The sequence below is a fragment of the Canis lupus genome, chromosome 9 (assembly GCF_011100685.1).
Source record: "Canis lupus familiaris isolate Mischka breed German Shepherd chromosome 9, alternate assembly UU_Cfam_GSD_1.0, whole genome shotgun sequence".
Taxonomy (NCBI): Eukaryota; Metazoa; Chordata; class Mammalia; order Carnivora; family Canidae; genus Canis; species Canis lupus.
The window spans coordinates 41624378-41648969 of NC_049230.1; the positions used below are offsets into that span (position 1 = coordinate 41624378).

The 24592-nt window shown below is 34.6% G+C and overlaps 1 protein-coding gene across 10 annotated transcripts in view; it reads right to left on the minus strand.

Annotated features, from left to right (window-relative positions):
- Positions 1–24592, minus strand: part of NF1 (neurofibromin 1) — a 274111-nt gene that overhangs the window by 181729 nt on the left and 67790 nt on the right. For all 10 annotated transcript variants that reach the window (XR_005364696.1, XM_038548199.1, XM_038548201.1 and 7 more), the window contains exons 5-10: positions 17870–17976; positions 11465–11532; positions 11154–11229; positions 10293–10450; positions 801–974; positions 203–325 (exon numbers count right to left, since the gene is read on the minus strand). Coding sequence is in view for 9 of the 10 variants with exons in the window: in XM_038548199.1 (XP_038404127.1) it covers positions 203–325; positions 801–974; positions 10293–10450; positions 11154–11229; positions 11465–11532; positions 17870–17976 (706 nt within the window). In the remaining variant the exon portion in view is untranslated. The remainder of the gene's footprint in view (positions 1–202; positions 326–800; positions 975–10292; positions 10451–11153; positions 11230–11464; positions 11533–17869; positions 17977–24592) is intronic.

Genomic DNA, 24592 nt, shown 5'->3' on the forward strand with positions numbered 1-24592 from the left:
TTCAACACAAATGAAGATAAAAGAAACAGAAAGGAAAAGTTTTTAAAAAAAGGAATAAATCCTTAAGGTCTTAAAATTAACATCAATACATAATATTGAAAAATACCAATTCATCTTTCTAGTCTTTTCACATTTATAAAGTAAGGATCAACAGCATAAGTTGTAATAGTAAACACAACTGGATATAAACCAATACTCTCACCTTAAAGTGTTGGTTATTGTGAGGGCTTATTCGAAAGCAAGAAACAAGGCAGTCAATCATTAGATCCACATCTGCAGGCTGACTGCCTCTTGAGAATGGTTTACTTGGATTAAAGAGTAGGTTCTATGAAAATCCCAAAAGAAAACAAAAGCCTTTAAACAATCATGTAGTACTTTTTTTTACTAGTATTTAATAATACCAACACAGCATCCACATACATGGAAATAACATTCAATTGCCAGAAGAAGCACAAAGCACTAACAAAGTGGTTCATCAGTCTGATAAAATTCTAAACTATACCAGAAATGGTTCCTTTCAGGCCCTAATTTCTACATTATTTTAAAACCAAGTCTGAATATTTATAATTTAACAAAATGAGTTAATTCTGTGTTTTCATCATACTGTAAAAACCAATTTAGTCTGATTGACACAGAAATAACAAAAGCAGGTCTTATGAACTTACCATCCAAGAAGATTCAGAACTTCAATGTTAGCAATGATCTTTGACAATGATCTAGCATAATAATACTTATACTAGAAGTTTATTTTTCCTTTAGTTTTCTTAAAATTTGTAGTTAAGAGATAACAACTGCATTACCTTAAGATCAACCACCATGGACTGAACCAGTAGGAAAATGACAGAGTTATCTTCCCAATTGATATAAGTACTTGCTTTACAGAGTTTGACACAGGCAATCGCAGCACTTTCTGTCAGCTGCCTGCTTCCTCCGTGGCCGGCGAGTGCTTTTCGTAGACTGTCCAGAAACAATTTCTATAGAATTCAAATATAGAAAAACAACAATATGCGCAGTTTCTAACATTTCAGATTTGTGTAATAAAATAGCAAATTATCAGCCTCTAAAAATTATATTTTAAAACTACATGGGCAGCCTGAGTGGCTCAGCAGTTTAGCGCCCAGGGCCTGATCCTGGACACCTGGTATCGAGTCCCATGTCGGGCTCCCTGCATGGAGCCTGCTTCTCCCTCTGCCTGTGTCTCTGCCTCTCTCTCTCTCTCTCTCTCTCTCTCTCGCTGTGTCTCTCATTAATAAAGAAATAAAATCTTAAAAAAAAAATGTCATCATTTACATGTTTCTCAAATAAAAAAAAAAAAAAACAATCTGTTCTTCACTGTCTTTGTTGAATTATTAAAGGAACTTAAGAGAGAGTCCCTCCCAAACAAAGTAGTTAACTTCTCAACCCTGAATTCAGCTGATCATATTCTCTTTCTAAATATTTCTAAATATTATACTGTCTTGGTTGTGGTCTATGCCAAACCATTGATTCTCTTCTAAAATTCCACGCATATTCAACCTTAAGCCTTCTAACTAGATATACCTAAGGCTGTTCTATTGCTCTAAATTCTGTTCCTGAGAAAAAGTTATCCATTCTTATGATCTCAAGCCCTAATTGCAGCTCACTAACAAATTTCCCCCTCTGCTTTTCACCTAAATGAAAATCTTACAACTCTACTTACATGTATTCTCAAATATAACACGTCAAAAGCTAAAATGATCAATCAGCAGCAGAATATACATTCTTTTCCATTACTCATAAATACCCAGGATAGATCATATGTTAGGCTACAAAACAGGTCTTAATAAATGTATAAGAGACTGAAATCACAGGAAATAATTTCCTAATCACAATGAAACTAGAAATCAACAGCAGAAGGAAAACTGGAAAGTTCACAGATACATGAAAATTAAACACCAATGGCCAAAGGAAAAAAAAATCACAAAGAAAATTAGAAAATATCTTGAAATAAATCAAAGGGAAAACAACACCAAAAACAGGACACAGTGGAAGCAGTGCTAAGAGGAAAACTTGTAGCTGGAAATGCTCACATTAAAAAGAAGAAAGCTCTCAATTCAATAACCTAACTGTATACCTTACGGAACTAGAAAAAGAGCAAACTAAATCCAAAGCTAGCAAAAGGAAGGAAATTAAAGGATTACAGTAAAGACAGAGAATAGAAAAACAACAGGAAAAAAATCAAAATCAAAATCTGGCTCTTGAATGGGTCAAGAAATTTGAAAGACCTTTCGCTAGATGAAGAAAAGAAAGATCCAAATTACCAAAAAACAGAATTGAAAATGAGAATATTACTGTTTTTAAAGAAATAAAAAAGACTAAAAAACAATTGGATAACTCAGACAAAATGGGCAAGTTCCTAGAACATACAATCTACCAAAACTGATTAAGAAATAAAAAATCTGAATTAAGCTAGATTTAGTAAGGAGATTAAACCAGTAATCAAAAACCTCTCAACAAAGAAAACCCCAGGTTTCACTGGTGAATTCTATCACACATTTAAAGAAGAATTAATACCAACCCTTCTCAAATACTTCCAAAAATTTAGAGGAGAGGGAACAAACATTTCTGAACTTTCCATTAAGGGTAACATTATCTTAATACTAAAGCCGAACAAAAACACAACAAGGAAACTACAGACCAGTATCCCTAAAAATATTTATGAAAAATCCTCAAGAATTAGCAAACCAAATTCAGCAGTATATTAAAAGGATTATACAACATGACCATGTGGGCTTTATTTGTAGAGTAGAAAAAAGGTTCCAACAACAAAAATCAATCAATATGATATACCATGTTAGTAGAATGAGAAAAAAAAAAAACAAAAACAAAACCCTCACATAATCCTTGCAACCGCTGCAGAAAAAACATTTGACAAAATTCAACACCCTCTCATGATAACAGCACTGAGTAAGATAGGAATAGAAGAAAACTTCCTCAACATGGTAACAGCCATATATAAAAAGAGGACAGCTAACACCACACAACAGTGAAACACCAAAATCTTTCCTCCTAACAAGGGGAACAAGATAAGGATGCCTAGTTTTGCTGCTTCTTTTCAACATTATTAGGGGAAGTCCTAGACAAAACATTTAAGAAAAGAAAAAGAAAAAAAAGTTACAAGTCATTTAAATTGGAAAAGAAGAAGTAAAATTGCCTCTGTTCTTAGATGACAGAATCTTATTTGTAGAACACCTTAAACATACACATGCACCTATTAGAGGTAATAAATTCAGCAAAGATCTAGGATACAAAATCAACATAAAAATCAGTCACATTTCTAGACACTAGCAATGAACCACTTGAAGAGGAAAACAATTCTACTTATGAGAGCATTAAAAAGAATAAAATACTTGGGAGTTAACCAAGATGGTGAAAGCTTACACAATGAAACTACAAAACAGTGTTACAAGAAATTAAAGACACAAATAAATAGAAACATCCCATGTTCACTGACTGGGAGACCTAACATTGTTAAAATGTCCATAATGCCCAAAACAATCTACAGATTCAATGCAATCCCTATCAAAACCCCAAAAGCATTTTTTTGTAGAAATAGAAAAACCCATCCAAAAATTCATATGGTATTTCAAGGAATAAGAAATAGCCAAAGCAATCCTGAGAAAGAACAAAGTTGAAAGACTCGTATTTCCTGATTTCAAAACTTACTATAAAGCTACAGGAATCAAAACACTGTGGTACTGGTATCAGAACAGAGCTATAAGCAGTGAAACAGAATAGGAAGTCCAGAAAGAAATCCTCACATACAGGATCAAATTATTTCCAACTAATGTGCTAACACCATTCAATGGAGAAAGGACAGTTTTTTTGAACGAAAGGTGCTAGGAAAACTGAATATCCAGATCCAAAAGAATGAAGTTGGACCCTTCTCTCCCTCATATGTAAAATTTAACTCAAAACAGCTCAAAGATCTAAACAGCTAAAACTATAAAACATTAAAGAAAATCTTCACAACACTGGATCTGGCAGTTTCTTTTGGATATAATAACAAAAAAGCACTAGGAACAACAACAAAAAATGAATAAATGGATTTCGTCAAACGAAAAACCTTGGGTCACCTGGGTGGCTCAGTGGCTGAGCATCTGCCTTTGGCTCAGGTCGTGATCCCTGGGTTCTGGGATCATGTCCCACATCAGGCTCCCTCTAGGGAGTCTGCTTCTCCCTTTATGTCTCTACCTCTCTCTGTGTGTTTCTCATGAATAAATAAGTAAAATCTTTTAAAAAAAGAAAAAAGAAAAACTTTCTGTATCAAGTGACACTATCAAGAAAGTAAAACAGTCCACAAAATGGGAGAAAACATTTGCAAATCATACATCTGATAAAGGATTACCATCCATAACCTATCAAGAACTCCTACAACTCAACAACAACAAAAAATAAACAGCCCAATTAAAGAATGGGCAAAAAACTCCAATAGACACATCTCCAAAGAAGATATACAAATGGCCAATAAGCTTATGAAAAGATGATCAACATTGTTAGTCATTAGGAAGATGCAAATCAGGGCACCTGGCTGGTTCAGTCACAAGAGCATGCAACTCTTGATCTCAAGGTTGAGAGTTTGAGCCCCACGTTGGATGGAGGGACTTCTTAAAATAAACTTAAATTGTTTTTTAAAAGATGCAAATCAAAACCACAATGAAATACCACTGAACACAAGAAATTTCTAGGACCTAAACAAAAGTCATATATACATAGAATGGAATACTGATTCAGCCACAATATGAAATTCTGATCATGCAACAAAATGGATCTTGAAACATTTTAATGGCATTAGCCTGACATATAAGGTCAAATATTGTATGATTCCACGATATGAGGTGCCTAGAATAGGCAGCTGAGAGAGACGAAGAATAGAATAGAGGCTACCAGGGGTCAGAGATTGGGGGAATGAGGAGTTAATTGTTTAACGTACAGAATTAGACTTTAAAAAGTTCACTAATAGATAATGGTGATGGTTGCAAAACACCATAAATGTACTTGATGCCACTGAACTGTACACTTAAAAAAGGTTATTTCATCACAATATAGATAAGTAAATAAAATTTTAAAAGCTAAATTCGCATTATTTTGATCCAGTTCCCACTTTGGAACTTCCTTTTATCAGCCAAAAACACTACTTTGTATATCTCACCTTTACCCCTAAACTTTTCCCTATTGCCTAAAGAATAGTTTCAATCCCAACTGTCTCACAGTATCCTCCAGACTGTTCACATCTGCCTCTTCATCCTCATTTCTTATCAACACCTGAATAAATCTTCAAGTCTCTAGCTAACTAACTTTTCTGAACATCCATTTTCTTGATCACCCAGACCTGAACAACTCTAAGTTCTATTCTTATTTCAAGCTCAACTAAGGTTCCACATCTCTTCTTGCAGCACATACAGCCTGCATTATTCTCCTAGTGGACAGGTACTCTGGATATATAGCTTTGCATCCCTAAAGAAATAACTGGAAAACCTAAGAGAGAACAGTCTAGGCCATCCTTGACTCCTCTTCTTTCTCCTAACTCCTTCATGTCTTGGTTCCTGGAGGATATAGATGTATTTCTCAGGTTCTCTTGCAGTTAGATATAGCCATGTAACTAAGTTCTACCCACTGGAATGTGAAAGTGTGCCATTTCCAGGCCTGGCCCATAAAAAGCCTCAGCATGATTTCCCATGTTTTCCTTTCTGGCCAGCAGAATAGGATCAACTTCCATAGAACCTATGTTTTAAAAATGGCAGTCTTTGCTGTCCAAGGTCCTAAGAAACCACAAAGAGGAGGGGGGTATCCTACAGAGCTATTCAGATCAGCAGCTCATTACTGTTTCATAAGTATAATAAAGATCTATTGTACTAAGCCATTATACTACCTTCCTAGTAAAATAAAAACACAATAAAATAACAAAAACTATAAACTAAAAGAGAGAACCTTTTCTCACATATAGTTCACATATAGTCCACAATGTATAACTGAGCCCAGTCCAATATGCTTAGGGTTCTATTTGTTATTTGCTCTTTGCTTGCTTTATAATAAAGAACTAAATGATTACCAATGCCTAGGAGGAGATCTGTCACACTGCCAGTCTATTGGCTACTTAAGAATTCAGGGAGCTTGGGGATCCCTGGGTGGCTCAGTGGTTTAGCACCTGCCTGTGGCCCAGGGCATGATCCTGGAGTCCTGGGATTGAGTCCCGCACCAGGCTTCCGGCATGGAGCCTGCTTCTCCCTCAGGCTGTGTCTCTGCCTCTGTCTCTCTCTGTGTCTCTCAAGAATAAATAAATAAAATCTTAAAAAAAAAAAAAAAAAGTTCAGGGAGCTCAGTATACTCATAGGAGACTCTCAAGCTCCTACAGGAATTCTCAAGAACTACAAGAATAGTTTTAAATGCAGTTTTAAACATTTACATTAAATTCTGTACCCTAAAGAAATGATACACAGTCTTCTCCAGTAACCACAGAATTTTTTCCCCACAGAATATTTTTAAAGCAAATATGTACTACCATTTTCTAAGCACAATTAAATCTTTAAAAAATCACCAAAAAAAAAAAACTAACAATTTGGAAACTATAACAGATTCTTCTAAATCAAGGTTAGTATCATAAAGTAAGAGACTAATAGACAAAAAGTCCATAGGTGAATAGAGAAACTGGCATAATAAAAAAAAAAAAAAAAAAAAAGGAAAATAAGTACAGGAAATCAATAGACATGCAAAAGAAAACATGCAAATAACCACAAAACAGAAATGATCCTGAACATCACTAATCAAAAGCAGTAAAATGAGACACTCTTTTTCATGTTATTAAAGACTGAAAAACATGTGATCATGGTTAAGAATGTGGGAAAGCAGGCATTCTAAGTCATATTAGTGACATGCTACAAATATTGGAGAATGTAAATCTAAGAATAACTATTAACATTTTTATATACAGGGTTGTTTGGGTAGCTCAGTCATTTGGGTATCCAACTCTTGATTTCAGCTCAGGGCATCTCAGGGTCATGAGATCGAGCTCCATGACAGACTCCACTCAGCAGGGAGTCTGCTTGGGATTCTCTCTCACCCTCTCCCTTTGCCCTTCCCCCTGACTCAAGCACACTAGCTTGCTCTCTCTTGTACATGTGCTCTCTAAAATTAATAAATAAAATCTTAAAAAAAAATTTAATAACAAATCCCAGTTTTGGAATTCTAGTCTATAAAATCAAAAGCATCTGTTAACTGGGGTGCCTGGGTGGCTCAGTCAGTTAAGCATCTGCCTTCGGCTTGGGTCATGATCCCGGGGTCCTGGGATACAGCCCTGTGTTGGGCAAAAAGCCTGCTTCACCCTCTCCTGCTTCCCTGGCTTGTACTCTCTCTGTCAAATAAATGGATAAAATCTTTTAAAATATTAAAATATAAACATTTATTAAAAGCATCAGTTAACAAAAATATATGAACAAACATATTTACTTAAGAATTAAATATAATGTCAAAAATTTGAAAAAAAAAAATCTAAGGGGGATCCCTGGGTGGCGCAGCGGTTTGGCGCCTGCCTTTGGCCCAGGGAGCGATCCTGGAGACCCGGGATCGAATCCCACATCGGGCTCCCGGTGCATGGAGCCTGCTTCTCCCTCTGCCTGTGTCTCTGCCTCTCTCTCTCTCACTGTGTGCCTATCATAAATAAAAAAAAAAAAAAAAAAAAAAAAAAAAAAAAAAAAAATCTAAGTACCTAAGTATTCATCCATTCACAGTGAGGTGGGTGAGTAAATGAGGCTCGTTAGTGTAACAGAATATTACCTAACACTTAAAGGAATGTGTTAGATCTCTACCAACTATTTTGAAGAACAGCCAAGACACACTTAAGTAAATAAAACAGATGCAAAGTAATGTGTATATTATGATTTCATTTTGGGGTGCCTGGCTGACTCAGTCAGTGGAGCATGTGGCTCTTAGTCTCAGGGTCATGAGTTCAAGCCGCACACTGGGTGTAGAGAGTACTTAAAAATATATATGAATGAATGAATGAATGAATGAATGAATGAATGAATGAATAAATAAATAACTTCATTTTAAAATATAACCATCACTGCCTTATGTACGTATGTATATTTTAATTTGAATATTTGTATGAGCAAGTAGATATGAATGGAAGGATACGTATAAACCAACCATTAATAACGGTTAGCTCATAAGTAATGTGACTAGGAAAGAGTGAAAATACATAAAAAATAAATGAATAATGCAATTTTTAATACAGAAGTATTTTAAAATCTAAAATTTTTAACCTAGAAAATTACTAAGAAATATATAAAAGTCTATTTCAAAAATCTTGAGACATTCTGGGTATAAATGTCACATATTGTGTGATTCCATTTATATAAAATGTCCAGAATAGGCAAATCCATAGAGACAGAAAATAGATTCGTAGTTATCAGAATCTAGAATAAGGAGTGACTGCTAACAGATATGAGGTTTCTTTCAGGGACAACAAAAATGTTCTTAAATTAGATAGTGGTGATGGTTGCACAATTTTTTGTATATGCTAAAAACCACTGAACTGTATGTATGCTTTAAAAGAGTGAATTTTATGGTATGTGAATGATATCTCAATAAAATGAATAAATAAAATCTTGGGTAGGAGCAATATGACCAAAAAAGCTAGGAGACAAAAAGAAAAAGAATTGGCTACATACAAATTTTAAATATCTAAATAGCAAAATCTAAAACAAAAAAACCTATAAAGTTAAAAAAAAGAAACCAAGCAAAAAGTGTACATACAAATCAACAAAGAACAAACTATTCAGTGGAAAAAGAGATTCATAGAAGGTATACAAATAACCAATAAACACTTGGAAAGATGTAGTTGTGATCATTTGAATACAAATTACTTAAGAGTAGTATTGAATTTATAGTAGCTTTTTAGCTCTGTTTCTTTTCCCAATAAACAGAACCCCCCCCAAAAAAATTACTCTTTTGACAAGACCCCAAAGCAACCTAACATGAAAAACGGTGTCCTCACAACAGAAGATAGAGGCTACAGATCAAAGAGGAGTACCAAAGCATCACAGACTCTAAAGGATTACCTAAGTTCACTTATTTAGCCATCTATTGCATAAATTCCCTATCCAATATTTCTACAAATTATTGAATCATTCTGCTGATTCTGAACATCTCCATCCACAGGCAAATCATTTCATGGGCAGGAGCCCATTTCATGTTCACTCAATTAAGAGTATTTCTCCCAAAGTGGCAGGCAAGCAAGCAATAAACAGTGTATTACGAAAACAAACTGCATAGAGAAATTCAAATAACACAATATTAACACCCTACACTGCTCTATTTTATTTTAAGGATATTCTTTATTGGGATCCCTGGGTGGCGCAGCGGTTTGGCGCCTGCCTTTGGCCCAGGGCGCGATCCTGGAGACCCGGGATCGAATCCCACATCGGGCTCCCGGTGCATGGAGCCTGCTTCTCCCTCTGCCTGTGTCTCTGCCTCTCTCTCTCTCTCTCTCTCTGTGACTATCATAAATAAAAATTAAAAAAAAAAAGGATATTCTTTATTAACTTATTTGAGAGAGTGAGAGAACACCCGAGAAAGAGCATTAGCAGAGGAGAGAGGAGAAGCAGACTCCCCACTGACCGGGGAGCCTGATGTGGGGCTTGATCCCAGGACCCCAGGATCATGACCTAAGCCAAAGGCAAACACTTAACCAACTGAGCCATCCAGGTGCCCCTACCCTATTCTATTTTTTAAAAATTACAAGGGCTCCTTAGAATTAGCAGTTGTTTTAGTACCAATTTCACTTAGCATATGTGGTATCCTACACCCTCCTAATAAAATGCTATGAACACTGTTCTAAAATATCTAAAATGAGTCACTAAACAATTTCATCAGCACCAAGCAGATACACATCTAAGTATATGCAAACACAACACAACACAACACAAAAGTGATGGATTGATTGTAAGAGAGCAACCCTTGCTGTAACTGTCAAAAAAGCTACTTGAGCACTAGCAGAAGTGTTGTTTAGTCTTCTCTGGTAAAAGAATGAAACTAAAGAATTGTTTTAAATCTTTAATTAATGAGTGGTATCATTTATTTTCCCTCCAAATAAACCTGTGTATGAGTAGGTCTCTGCCAAAGCCAGCAAACAAAGAGACCTAATGTGATGATAATTAGAAATGGTCCCCTGAAATACTGTTCTGACAGAACACTAAGCCTAAAAGTGATCCACATCTTGATTAAAATGGACTAGATGACATCTGGACGGAGTGGAAATACTTGTGTTTCCTCACCTTATTCATGTTGTTTTCATCAACCACATCCTTGGATATATCCTGAATTATTTCTGGACACAAGATAAGGAGAATGATTTGCAGTGGCCAAACTGCTGCTTTACGTTTGGTGCTTTCAGCAAAACCATCCACCAAGTCAAACAGTTTTTCCGCACACTCTATGTAAAAAAATACAATTAAATGATATTACTATTATGAGAAGAAAATCTCTGGCATTAAACTAAAAGCTGCCACTATCCAAAACCCAAAGGTCACAGTTTTAAATGATAAACCTAGAAGTTCATTTAAATAACTAAATTCATTCAGGTAAGCAGGCAAGTATTGTCTTTGTATTGAAAGAACTATCTTGATCCACCCTAGAAAATGTCACATTCCAGAGCAGTCAAACTTGTGTTTAGTTTCAATGAGCAGGGCCTTATGCAAAGTATGATGTACGCAAGAAATAAAGACTGGACAGCTTCCCGAAGGGAATCATCAAAGCTCTCCAGGAGTTTGTATTCTCTGCATTACATTTGTGTCTCAAAAATTCTAGTTAAAGATATCACCACTTTATACAAATCTCTTTAAATACAAAATGAAGCCTCAGGACACAAAAAAAGTACTTCTCTACAAAGAAGAATCATCAAATATCCAATCTACAACTCTAAAGATTAGAGCTTCATTCCAAACTTCTTTTACTATTTGCTCAAAAGGAAAGGAAAAGGACTGAGGGAAATTTTGAAATATAAGAGAAAAACAGTATTTCCTACTTGACATCAGCTGACAAAATGTAAAAGCACCTAAATAACAAAAATAACCTGGAAAATGATAAGCTTTTACCTCATAAGTAAGAGTTTAAAAGATGAATAATCTTATCCTTACCAGCCATATCAGTCTGTGGAATCTGGTACAGCTTTGTAAATTCATCTGGATAATTTTCTACCCAGTTCCAAAATGCCTACATATAACAAAACATATGTTTTTATATATAAAGCACAGATATTTTCAGAATATAGTAAATAAAATGTCATACAAACTTCTAATTTCCTTTGTAAGAATATTGCAATGCATTCCTAAATATTTATGTGAAACTATCACTTTTACATCGTGACTTCTGGTTCAAAATAGTAAAAATAGCATAATTTACAAACAAAATTTAATAAAATTTTAATATCAAAGATGTTATAACTTACTTTTTCCAGGCTATTTATAACTGCTAACTGTGCAACCTTCTTTAGGGCTTTAAATTTAAATGCAGTTTCTAGGGAAAAAAAATTTTTTTTAATTAACTCTAAAATTGATTAGTTAACACAAATTCAGAACTACTCATAAAAACAAACAAAACTTTCCTTCTACATACAAATTTTTGTTCTAGTATTATTTGTAAGCAATGTGAAGGTAAAGATAATATAAACCAAAAACTCACTGGTTATGTTCACTAAAGACAAAATTCAATAAAAAGCAATTATGCATTGAATTTCAAAGATTTTTGTTTTTATTTTTAATAATTGATTTTTAAAGTATAAAACACACAGTCGTTGTAGAAAATTCAAAGAATACACAACAATCTAAGGGGAATTTAAAATATCATCCATGATTCCACCATTCAGAATCACAGGTCTGATGAACTTCTTCCATCCCTTTTCGTAAGCATGTATAAGACAAATATATTTACCATGGCTGAGATCATAAAGGCTAAATCAAACCTGTTTTCTTCATTTTATGTAGTATCTCCAATTTTTTCAGTATCATTAAAAATTCTTCATACATATAATTGATGACTCTAAATACAAGAGTAACTATTACTTAATACTTACAAGTCAGGTATTTCCAATCTAATATATTTCTTTTAAAATCTTACTATTTTCAGATATTATAGAGGAGCAAATTGTGTTTCTGAGGTTAAAGATCTAATTAACTACTGAATTGGGTTTCAAAGCCACAGTTTGTTCAAGTACGCTCTGGTGTCTTTCAGAATATTTAAGTCCATATATTAAGTCACTGGTTATTTAAACATTTTCCAATTGTACATTTAAGATATTTCCAATATTTCATTATTATAAATAACACTAACAAACACTTTTATATAAAAATCCTTTCCATATTACTGTTCATTTCTTTAGGATAAGATCCAGAAGTAGAATTATCTGGTCAAAGAGATTTATATTTTCTCTTGATAAACACTGTCAAACTGATTTTCAGAGGGACTGGGCCAAATGCCACTCACACAGAGCAGCATATGAAAGTAGCCTTATCACATTTGTATCTCATTAAACACATTTTTGTTTTTATTTTGCTAATTTGTTCAAAACACTGGGCTGCATTTTATTTATTTTTCTTAAGGTTTTATTTATTTATTCATGAGAGACAGAAAGAGAGAGAAGCAGAGACACAGGCAGAGGGAGAAGCAGGCTCCATGCAAGGAGCCCGAAGTGAGACGCACTCAATCCTTGGTCTCCAGGATCACATCCTGAGGTGAAGGCGGTGCTAAACCGCTAAGCCACCCGGGCTGCCCTGGACTGCATTTTAAAAGCAAGACTAAACATCACTCCGTATGAATATATTATTTTTTATTTCCTCCTTCATCTATGTGTTGTCCCCATCTACAAAAAGATTTATACCTAGAAAAGACGACCCTTCTATAAACTATTTTACTGGTAACAGTCCCTTGGAGAAAATACCTATGGACTTTGCTTGTTTTAATTGAGGTATAATTAACATAACATTATATTAGTTTCAGGTATACAACATAATGATTCAGTATTTGTATATACTGTGAAATAATCACAATACATTTAGTTAACATCCATCACCATACATAGCTACAAATTTTTTTTTCTCATGATGAGAACTTTGAAGATCTACTCTCTTGGCAACTCTGAAATACACAATCCAGTATTATTAACTATAGTTGCCATGAATTTTTATAACTGCAAGTTTATACCTTTTAACTCCCTTCACCCATTTTGCTCACCCTCCCATCCTTTGCCCCATATCTGGCAAACACCAATCTGTTCTATCTATGAGCTTCGGTGTTTTTCTTTAAAAAAAAAAAAAAAAAAAAAAAAAAGTTCCACATATAAGTGAGACACAGAGTATTTGTTTCTCTGACATATTTCACTTAACATAATTCCTTCAAGACCTATCTGTATTGTTACAAATAGTTATGATTTCTTTTTTATAGCTGAATAATGTTCCATTTTAATTTATATAATACATATATTCCACTTATACATAAATACATGTTTATATATAAACATAATATATAAAATATTAAAAGATTACTTTTAAATATATATAAAAACACATATGTACATGTTAAATATAAATATCTTACACCTTCTTTATCCATTCACCTGTCAATGGATACTGAAATTGTTTCCATACCTTGGTTATTGTAAAATAATGCTGCACTATTCAATAATGAACACCAGGTGCATATATCTTCTCAAGTTAATGTTTTCATTTTCTTTGGATAAATACCCAGGAGTGAAATTGCTGGATCATATGGTAGTTCTACCTTTAATTTTTTGAGGAGCTCCCAAATTATTTTGCTTGGCAGCTGTGCCAATTTACATTCCTACCAACAGTGCACATTCTCACCAACACTTATTTCTTATTGTTTTGACAATAGCCATTCTAAGAACCTCATTGTGGTTCCGATTTACATTTTCCTAATGATGAATGATACTGAACAAGATTCATGTACCAGCTGGCCACCTGTATTTGTTCTTTGGAAAAGTATCTATTCAGGTCGGCTGCCCATTTTTTAAAGTCACAATGTAAGGGTTTTTTTGCTATTGAGTTGAACAATCTCATATTTTGTCTTATCACATGTATGATTTTCAAATATTTTCTCCCATTCAGTAAGCTGCCTTTTCATATTGTTGATGTTTCCTTTGCTGTGCAGAAGCTTTTAATCTGGTGTTGTCCCACTTACTTATTTTTGCTTTTGTTGCTCCCTATAGACTTTTAATGAAGGGATACAAGTACCTTCTATATTTATATAAATATCTTTCTAAGATAGAGATGAGCCTTCGAGTAATAAAACTAAACAATTTAAATGTCATTTTTTTTCTGGACTTGGAAATGACTAATTTGCTCTCTAAGTTTTAAAATATATCCCTCTAAATTCTTTGTTCTTGCTCTCCTTTGATTTTCAAATAATGGCATTATATTTCACAGTGCTCTAGAGCCTTTTTGCCTTCTCATGTTCATTAACTTTACCCTTATAACATCTTAAATGTGTTACACATGGTAATTTATTCTCAGTTCCAATGTATATGCCTTTTATTACTCCAGTTCTGTAAGTTTCTGACTGGACAGCCTACCCATACCTCAAAGGCAATAGATGTAAAACTAAATTTATCATTTTATTGGCTAAGCTTTTTACTGCTATCAACCTTTCCTTTATTTTCCTGCTTGAATCAGCTTGCTCTATAATATTCGGTGATATTTCTCTTTAACCTCACATTTGTAAATTAATCATCAAATGCTAGGTGATGTATTTTATGAATTTAGTGTACTCTACTTCCGAAGTACCACCCTACCAATTTGGGGTGGGGTAGGGTGGTACTCCCTACCAATTGGTCTCCATCCTACACCATTCCATCCAGACTTGCTCTACTCTCATTTTTCATTCACGTTACTAAGTCTCAGAACTTATTGTAACCTTCTGCTATCCTGCAAATTTCAAGTAAAGTGGTATGCCTAAAATAAAATACTGATCCCACTTTAAAGCCTTTCCATCACTTCCCATGGCCATTAAAATAAAGCCCTATAACACATAAGCACAATGTGTAACAGTTGGCTCTAGGAACAGGAAGATGTGATATGAATCTTACTGTGCCACTTACACTAGCTCTCTGACCCTGGAAATGTTACTTTTGCCTCAATTTCCTCATTTACACAAGGAATGATATTACTACTATCTGTCTCATAGGATTCTTGTGAGGATGGATGATAAAAGGCATGAAACTGCACAGGATAATGTGTGACACATACTGAAAATACAACAAATGACACCATGCTTTTATTAACACAATCTGGCCTGCTCTTGTACCTCTGTATCTTGCTCTTTTCCTCTTAACCACTCACCCCCAAGTTCATACCTCTTCCCTCACTATATGCTCACCTTACTTGAGTTTGCCATATTACTTTGCAAATAATTTGGTAATAATGTATTTGTCTCATAAGCCAAGCCATAAAGGGAGCTTTATTACTCTCTGATTTTTGTTTTGTTTTGTTTTGTTTTGCTCTTTGTAAACCTAGTACTTAGTATGGTTTCTTGCACACAGTTTCTTAACAATGCTGTAAATTTAAAGTAAATTTCAAACACATTACTGGGATACCTGGGTGGCTCAGTGGTTGAGCATATGCCTTCAGCTCAGGGCGTGATCCCAGGTCTGGGGATCGAGTCTCGCATCAGGCTCCCTGCAGGGAGCCTGCTTCTCTCTCTGCCTATGTCTCTGCCTCTCTCTGTCTCTCATGAATAAATATATAAAATATTTTTAAATAAATAATAAAAAATAAAACACATTACTAATTTTACTATTCATATTACAGGAAGCTTCCACTCCTTTCACCATTGTCACCTACAGCCATCTTTTGCTGGCCTAGATAATACTGGCTTTTTTATACTTTACACATTTATCAGTTATACTCTAAATTTATGTTCATGAGGGGGCTATATTCAATGGGAATGACTTACCACAATAAAAAGAGACATTTATTTACACATTTAATTTCTCTTATTTGGCATGGAGAACCATTTAATTATTAGATTAAATTTCTTTAAAAGAACTTATTTTTTTAAAAAGATTTTATTCATTTATTTGACAGAGTGAGAAAGAGCACAAGCAGAGGGAGTGGGAGACAGAGAAGCAGGCTCCCCACTGAGCAGGGAGCCTGATGCCAGGCTCCATTCCAGGACCCTGAGATCATGACTTAAGCCAAAGGCAGACAGATGCTTAACCGACTGAGCCACCCATGCATCCTGAAACCTGATGTTTTACAGAAGTACCTACTCATGCGCAACTGGGACTAGGTTTATTTCTGAAATGTCACTAAACAGACATGAAAAATCACAAAACACTTATATTTATTAGATTTTATACACAAGAGAAAATCTCTAAATTTTATCATTCTTATCTTAATGTTTAATGATAAATACTAAGATCTTAAAATTTTAACTGTGACCTAAGTTGTGGTTTATTATAGTCTAAAACAATTGCTGTCCACTTACAGTAGCTAAAATGATCCATTTTACTTCTTTATTAAAGTTACTGAAAGTGATTTAATTGTTGCTTGATCATAATGGCAATGACTTAAAATGGGTAAAGAAATAGAACACAACCTTATAGCACTGATCTACATAGTCTTTTTTACACATCTCTAGGGAAACAATTATTGAGTTTAAAGCAAGTGTTAAAAAAAAACTATAAACAAGGTATTTTGACAATTACACTGCAAAACTGTTGAGTTTCTCAACTAAATCTTCTTTTAAGTCAGACACTAAAATCATTTTTCATAATTCCTTAATCAATATACAAAGTAAAATTTAAAAAGTGTAAAAAGTGTACATCACATACTATAAGGTTTCACACTTAAATTAGCCAGGATCCAATAATACACAAAACCAAAAAAAACAATTTTTGTGAAATGAATTTAGGTATTTATACTCAATAATGCTCACTGATACTTGATTTATATTAATATTTTCATGTTTACCACAAATATTCTCAATTCATTGTGACTTTATTTTAATCAAGATAATAATCAAAGCATTTTCCAAAGCTTTAAAATCACATATTAATAGGTGCTTGGGTGGCACAGTCAGTTAGATGTCCAACTCTTGGTTTTGGCTGGGGTCATCATCTTGGGTCGTGGGATTAAGGCCATGTGAGGAGTCTGCTTTGGTTTCCCTCTCCCTTTCCCTCCACCTTTCCCCCTCCCTTCCCCACCTCCACTCTCTTGCTCTCTGAAATAAATAAATCTAAGCATTATAATGTCCCCAGATGGGATTATAACTGAAACATTCACTGAAAAGGTAAGAGGCTTTGTAATGCTGCAAAGTCAATCAGGAAGACAGTAAAAGATCTGAAAACACAAATGTCAGAAATGAGATGCTTGTCTCAATTCCTCCTCTTATCATAAAATCACAATCTTCTGGTTCCATTCTATGAAACTTTGATATCCTGCTAACTCTGCTTTTAGCAATAGAACAGCTAAACAGGTAACTTCTATAACCTATAACTATCCTTAAGAAATGAAATTCTAGACAAATTAGGTAACAGTACCTGTATGTTCTCTTTGCTAAAACAAAACTTGTAGTTGAACAAAATTTCCATTGCCAAGATTTAAGATGCTCACTATTTTTTTTGTTTTCAAGGGCTTAAATATTATTGAACCATTAAGCATTATTGTCTATTTCACAAGGACACTTGCATTATAAAATCCACTTTGATATTCTAGTTCAACACAATTGGTACAATTCATACACCGAAAACACTGGTTTTTCAATCAGTCATTAGTTTCAGACATATCATACATTTAAACTTACCCTTTAAAAAAAATAAAAAATAAAAAAATAAACTTACCCTTTAGAAGTCGTTTTAATTTTGCACAATCCACATTGATATACTGTAACAATTCTATATCATGAACATCAACATTGTCTTCTGAACAAACCGTCAATTCCTGTAACCTGAAAAGTAAAAACCAAAACTAATTTATCTTAAGGAAAGTTCAAAATTCTGAACTGAACAGATTCTTCTCATCCCAGTGATTAATTTTTTTAGAAAAAATATACGTATAAAAATAAAACAATAAATATTTATTATAAAATTTAAAGGTACCTTGCTAATTCAGGGGATACGATGACAGAAACCAAGATAATTCAGTAGATTTCACTGTGCATACATAAGTCATGCTATATGCCTTAAATATATATATAATTTTTATCTAAACAACAACAAAATCACAGCATGCAGAGAACTACTGAAGTAGAAAGACGTGTAAGTATGATATACTAGTCTCTGTGCTATGTGTATTTTTTGAAATTTTTCTGTAATGAAAACACTTATTAACTTCTGATTACATCAACTAGACTTCAGAAACATAAATGACATTTTATCTACATTTACAGGATTCATTTACTTCATACTGAAAAAAATGAGTAAGCCTTTTACTCCTTACACTTTTCACAATCTGTACGTTTATGTGATTATTTGATTAATGTCCCTCCCTCACAATAGAACTTATTTTATAAAGGCAAGATCTTTCTAAACCCTGAATTTCCCTTTGATTAAATATGAAGCTATCACAAATGTAGAAAAATTTAACATGTAAAAAAATATTTTTTAACTAATAAAAAAATTCACTTAAGTCTGAATACAATTTTTCCTCCATTTTTCATTAACAACCACAGAAGTCAGCTTTTCACTTGATCTTAGCCAAAAGGCTTGAAGCGATAGAAGTCAGCTTTTCAAAAGTTGGTATTGTTAATCTATTGAACTGTGCTTCCTAATGAGGCATATTCGTTACTTCAATTAATAGATATTAAAAATGTAAGCAGATGAATGGAATTATTAATGTTTACAAATGCAAAGAGAGACAGATATGGTGAAAAGCATAATCTACAAAATCTTAGCCATAATATTAACTTGGGTTATAGCCATTTTTTTCTTAAAGATCTTATTTATTGATTTATGAGAGACAGAGACATAGGCAGAGGGAGAAGGAGGCTCCTCACAGCAATCCTGACGTAGGACTCAATCCCTGAACTGGGATCAGACCCTGAGCCAAAGGCAGACGCTCAACCACTGAGCCACCCAGCCAACCCGAATTATACCAATTTAATGTAGTCTAAAACTGACATTAACCATATTAAATCTTCAGTTGCTAAAAATGAAATTGATTCAACTTCTTCCTTCTCAAGTTCCTTTTTCACTCACTTTAGCCTGCAGATGTACAGCTAACATTAAAATTAGTCTAAGAAAAAAAATAAATAAATAAAAAATAAAATAAAATAAAATAAAATTAGTCTAAGCACTTACACTAAAGCTCTTCATATCATCAGGGTGAGAAGGCTTAGCAGCTCACACTGGGAATGACAAGGTCCTCAATATTGACTTACATACTAAAAATTCCACAGCTGCTGCAAAAAGCCTAGGAAATACGGAATATGATTCCTTCGGAAAAACAACTTAATAAATCAGCAAAACCAACTTTTGAGAAGCTGATTCTTGTGGGCATTTTTGAAAAATAGAAGTTTAATCATTTTAACAGTCCAGTATTTCCATAGGGAAGGGGTATTTTGTGAGGCTGAAACATCATTTCCAAAGCATAGCAATCAAAGGACAGTTGGAGCAAAAGAAGTGGAAAACTTATTAAAACATCTAGAAAGGGGGTCCTCCCTAGGTGGCTCAGCGGTTTAGGGCCTGCCTTTGGCCCAGGGCGTGATCCTGGAGTCCTGGGATCGAGTCCCACATCGGGCTCCTGGCATGGACCCTGCTTCTCCCTCTGCCCCCCTATGTCTCTGCTCCTCTCTCTCTCTCTCTCTCTCTCTGTATCACTTATGAATAAATAAAATCTTTTTAAAAAATAAATAAAATAAAACATCTAGAAAGACCAGGTAAACTGAACCACAAAAAAAGGTATTTAAAACGTATAGAAATAAAATAAAAGTGCTTGGGTGGCTCAGTCAGTTAAGTATCCAACTCTTGATTTCAGCTCAGGTCATGATCTCAGGGTGGTGAGATCAAGCCCCCTATCTCAGACTCTGCACTCAATGGGGAGTCTGCCTGAGTTTCTTTCTCTCCCTCTGCCCCTCCCTGCCTTTCTCACTCTCTCTCTAAATAGAGGAAAAAAAGGGCACCTGGGTAGTTTAGTGGTTGAGGGTCTGCCTTTGGTTCAGGTTGTGATCCCAGGGTCTTGGGATCAAGTCCCCATCAGGCTTTCGGCAGGGAGCCTGCTTCTCCCTCTGCCTATGTCTTTGCCTTTCTCTCTGTGTCTCTCATGAATAAATAAATAAAATCTTTTAAAAATTTTTAAAATTAAAAAGAAAAAAGAAAACAAACACCACCCATCTACCCAGGTACAGAAATGAAGAGGAACCTGAAAACCAGAGATGGTTTTGAAGACATGGTCTGAACTTGCAACAAAGGAAGCACAAGAGCTAGGTTTTTTCCTCTCCTTAACCTAGGGGTTTGAGGTTAACATCTACATGGGACTAGATATAAAGCCTTATACCCCAATAACGCAGAGGGTGGAAATGCGGCCCTACAAAAACAAAACAAAACAAAACAAAACAAAAAACAAAAAACACACGACTAACAAGAACTAGAACTATGCAATTCCTTAAAAGAAAGTCGCACAGAGAGAGACAGAATGAGAAGAGTAGAAGGAGAAAAAAAAACCTACTAGCATAAGATGTATGTCTGCTCTGGCTGTTTTGGGTAGGGGAAAAAGTCACCCAGGGCTGTTACTTTATATGGATTTGAAGTCCACATTTATACTATCCATACAATCTAGGAACGAGAAATTAACCAAAAAAAAAAAAAAAAGGCCAGAGCTGGGCACTTAGTAAAAGCAAATGCAAAAACCATCACTAGGACACTCCCACAGTTCCAAGATACAAGAGATTCCCAAAGAAAATACAGATGTGCATTAAAGATGAATTTGCAATCAAAGTTTACAAAAGAGAGGAAACTATTCACTATGAATGAGAATTGGCACATACAAGCATATGAGATTATTTAACAATCTTAAGAAAATATTAAATAAGTATGTTCTAAATTATTACAGCCATATAAAAAATTTAAAACTATTAAGAATAAGAAACCATAAAAAAAAATCCAGTAGATCTATGAAAGAATCAAATAGAACTTTTGTGGCATCTGGACGGCTCAGTCAGTCAAGGTTCTGACTCTTGATTTCAGTTCAGGTCATGATCTCAGGGTTCTGAAATCAAGCCCTGTGTTCAGCTCCATACTGTGCATAATCTGCTTAAGATTCTCTCTCTCCCCCTCTGCCCTGCCCCACTTCACTCTTCCCTTATACCCCTTTTCCCCTTCTCTAAAAAGGAGGAAAAAAGAATCAAAGGAACTCTTAAAATCACTGAATCTGGGGCACCTGGGTGACTCAGTGGTTGAGTGTCTGCCTGTGACTCAGGGCATGATCCCAGGGTCCTGGGATCGAGTCCCACATCCTACTCCCTGCAGGGATCCTGCTTCTCCCTCTGCTTGTGTCTCTGCCTCTCTCTGTGTGTCTCTCATGAATAAATAAATAAAATCTTTAAAAAAAAAAAAATCACTGAATCTTCGGCTTCTGGTAATATGTCAAATCAGATATTCTGCAGGGCCTTCCCACTACAAAACAATTAGATCTAGTACAATTATATAGTAATTCTTTTTTTTTTTTAAGATTTTATTTATTTATTCATGACAGAGAGTAAGGCAGAGACATAGGCAGAGGGAGAGGAAGGCTCCACACAAAGAGCCCGATGTTGGACTCCATCCCAGGACCCCAGGATCACTCCCTGAGCCAAAGGCAGACGCTCAACCACTGAGCCACCCAGGCGTCCCCTGTACAGTAATTCTATGGAGATAGCTCCTCATCTTCTACATAAAAGAATACTATGAGCCACAGAACATTGGCTCAGGTCTGTAAGCCCATATTCCCCCAAAAAACATCAAAGGCCAGAAGGTCTGTAAGCCCATATTCCCCCAAAAAACATCAAAGGCCAGAAATATCAAAAGCTAATGTTAATCCTAAAAGAGAAATATTTGTGGACAGGTAGAATAGTCACAGAGTAAATTTTCATTTATGTCAGATATATGTCAGATATAAAATCAATCTTCAGAAAGAACTGCCATTCTAGGGGTGCTTGGGTGGCTCAGTCAGTTAAGTGTCTGCCTTTGGCTCAGATCATGATCCTGGGGTCCCTGCTGATCAAGGAGTCTCCTTCTCCCTTTCCCTCTCCCTCTAACTCGGCCCCTTCCCCCTCCTCCACTCATGCTCTATCACTCTCACACAACCTCTCTCAAAGAAACAAATAAAATCTTACAAAAAAAAAAATGGGGCATGGATGGCTCAGTCCAAGTATATGCCTTCAGCTCAGGTCCATGATCCTGGGGTCCCAGGATCAGGCCCTGTGGCAGTCTCACTGCTCAGCAGGGAGTCTGCTTCTCCCTCTCCTCCTTGCTCATGCTTCCTCTTGCTATCTCTGTTGTTATCTCTGTCTCCCCCTCTCGCAAATAATAAAATCTTTTTTAAAAATTAAAATTAAATTAAAAATAAAAATTAAAAAAAGAAAGAACTGCCATTCTACTCGCTTGTATATTTTAAGTCACCTAATGCTATGACAGGAATGTCATAGGATATCTACATCTACATTAAGCCTTTTAGGTGAGTGGTCCTCTAACAAGATCAGCTCCAATTTCTGGAACAAGCTACATGAAATGCATTTGTCTGCAACATATTTCAGAGATCCCATTTCTGAGCAGTCTGTCCCCTGTATTCTGGAGATACTTCTCTCTGGAAACAGTGAACTAGGTTCAGTATACACACAAAAGTTGTCTATATTTACATGTGTTGATGCTGTAAAATCGTATAAAATGAAATCTTTGATGACTGGAAAATTTCTAGAGTTTTTAAAAGGTGGCACATTTGCTGTGTTTTATAAAGCAACTCATGCTTGGATAGACCTAAAAATATTTTATTATTCTGATAATTTTCTACCATCAATGTAAGATTATTTCAAATAGTAAGCTGGTGTAGTAGTCACTTAAATGTTTTTGTCTTTTGTTTTGTCTTTTATAATTTTCACACTTCCTATTCCCTAAGTGTCAGTTACCTTGCTACTTCAACTAGTTTAATATTACTCAGAATATAAAATGTTATCACTCAAAAGATTTCATGAAGATACGGTTCTATTGTATAAACATTACCTAACAGCATCAATCATATTTATACCATTAAACAAAATTTAATTTTTTTCGCACCAGTTCTGATAAGGGATTGAAAAATACTGTTGTCTAGCATCAAGACTCTAGAAATGTCATTTTTTTAATTAAAAAGATGGCAGGATTCTGAAGTTAACCAATTCACCCAAAACTCTATAGCACAAACTCTCAAATTAAGATGTATATTTTCATTCACACCTGTTGGAAAACAACAGAAAAATGAACAAAGCTGACTAATGGAAGTCCACTGTTCACACAACACAGACAAGTCAAAAGATGAAGGATGTATCAATAAACAAAGAGGGCTATTTTTCCATATTCTGTATTAGTCTTAGATTCACTAATTCACTGATTCATGTTATACTTCCTACTTGGTCATAATTAAGGACCCATTTAACTCTACTTACACAAGATAGGCAAACCATTCCCATCAGAGCAGGTTCCAGAGTTACTTGCTACCATGAGTTATAATTCTACTCTATATAGCACTATCTATATACCAATTTCTTCCCACCTGTTGCATATCACAACTGACAATCACATGATTTTTACTCATCAATAAAAGCTAAAATCATATTTATCATACAAACTTAAAGCACAACAGTAAAAATATCATAAAAAAGATTTCATAAACATATGATTAAAATCAAAGTATAGAGTAGCAGCCCGGTATAGTGGATTTAACAGACTCTAAAACCCAGTCTGACTTAAAAATTTGGGGCCCTCCATTATTTCAAAAAGTGCCTTAATAAATTCTTTGGATATTAGTTTGCTTACCTGTAAACTGAGGGAAGTATCACCTACATTTCAAAGATACTAAGTGGATAAAACAGCATAAACACATGCTGTAAATACTCAAAAAATGGGAGCTTTTAGAGTTCATACATTTAAAACGCAGTCTACTTTCTGGAGAAGTCTACTTTGCAATTACTCACTTCCTTGTGCTTCAATATCCCTAGGTTTTGTTTTTGTTTGGTAACTCAGGATCTTGTGATAAAGAACAGAGCTATTAGGTCATTAGAATTCCAACTATTCTTCTCAATTATTCTACCTGATTAGCTAACTCCATTTAAAGGAATAATATTAAAAAGCTCAACCAAAAACTCAAAATAGTGTTAAAAACCTGATCATGAATAATAATTTTTCTAAAATTTGGACTTTTAACTTCATAACAGTACTCACATTTAATTGTACACATTAATATCACAATATTGCATAAAAATGTCAAAGAAATCAATGTATAAAATTTACACAAAAGCCCAAGTCAAATTTGTTTCTGTCAACTTTTTATTTTTATGTGGACAAAAGAAAGACTTCTAAAATTATATTACTTAACAACAGTTCTATGTAGATTTA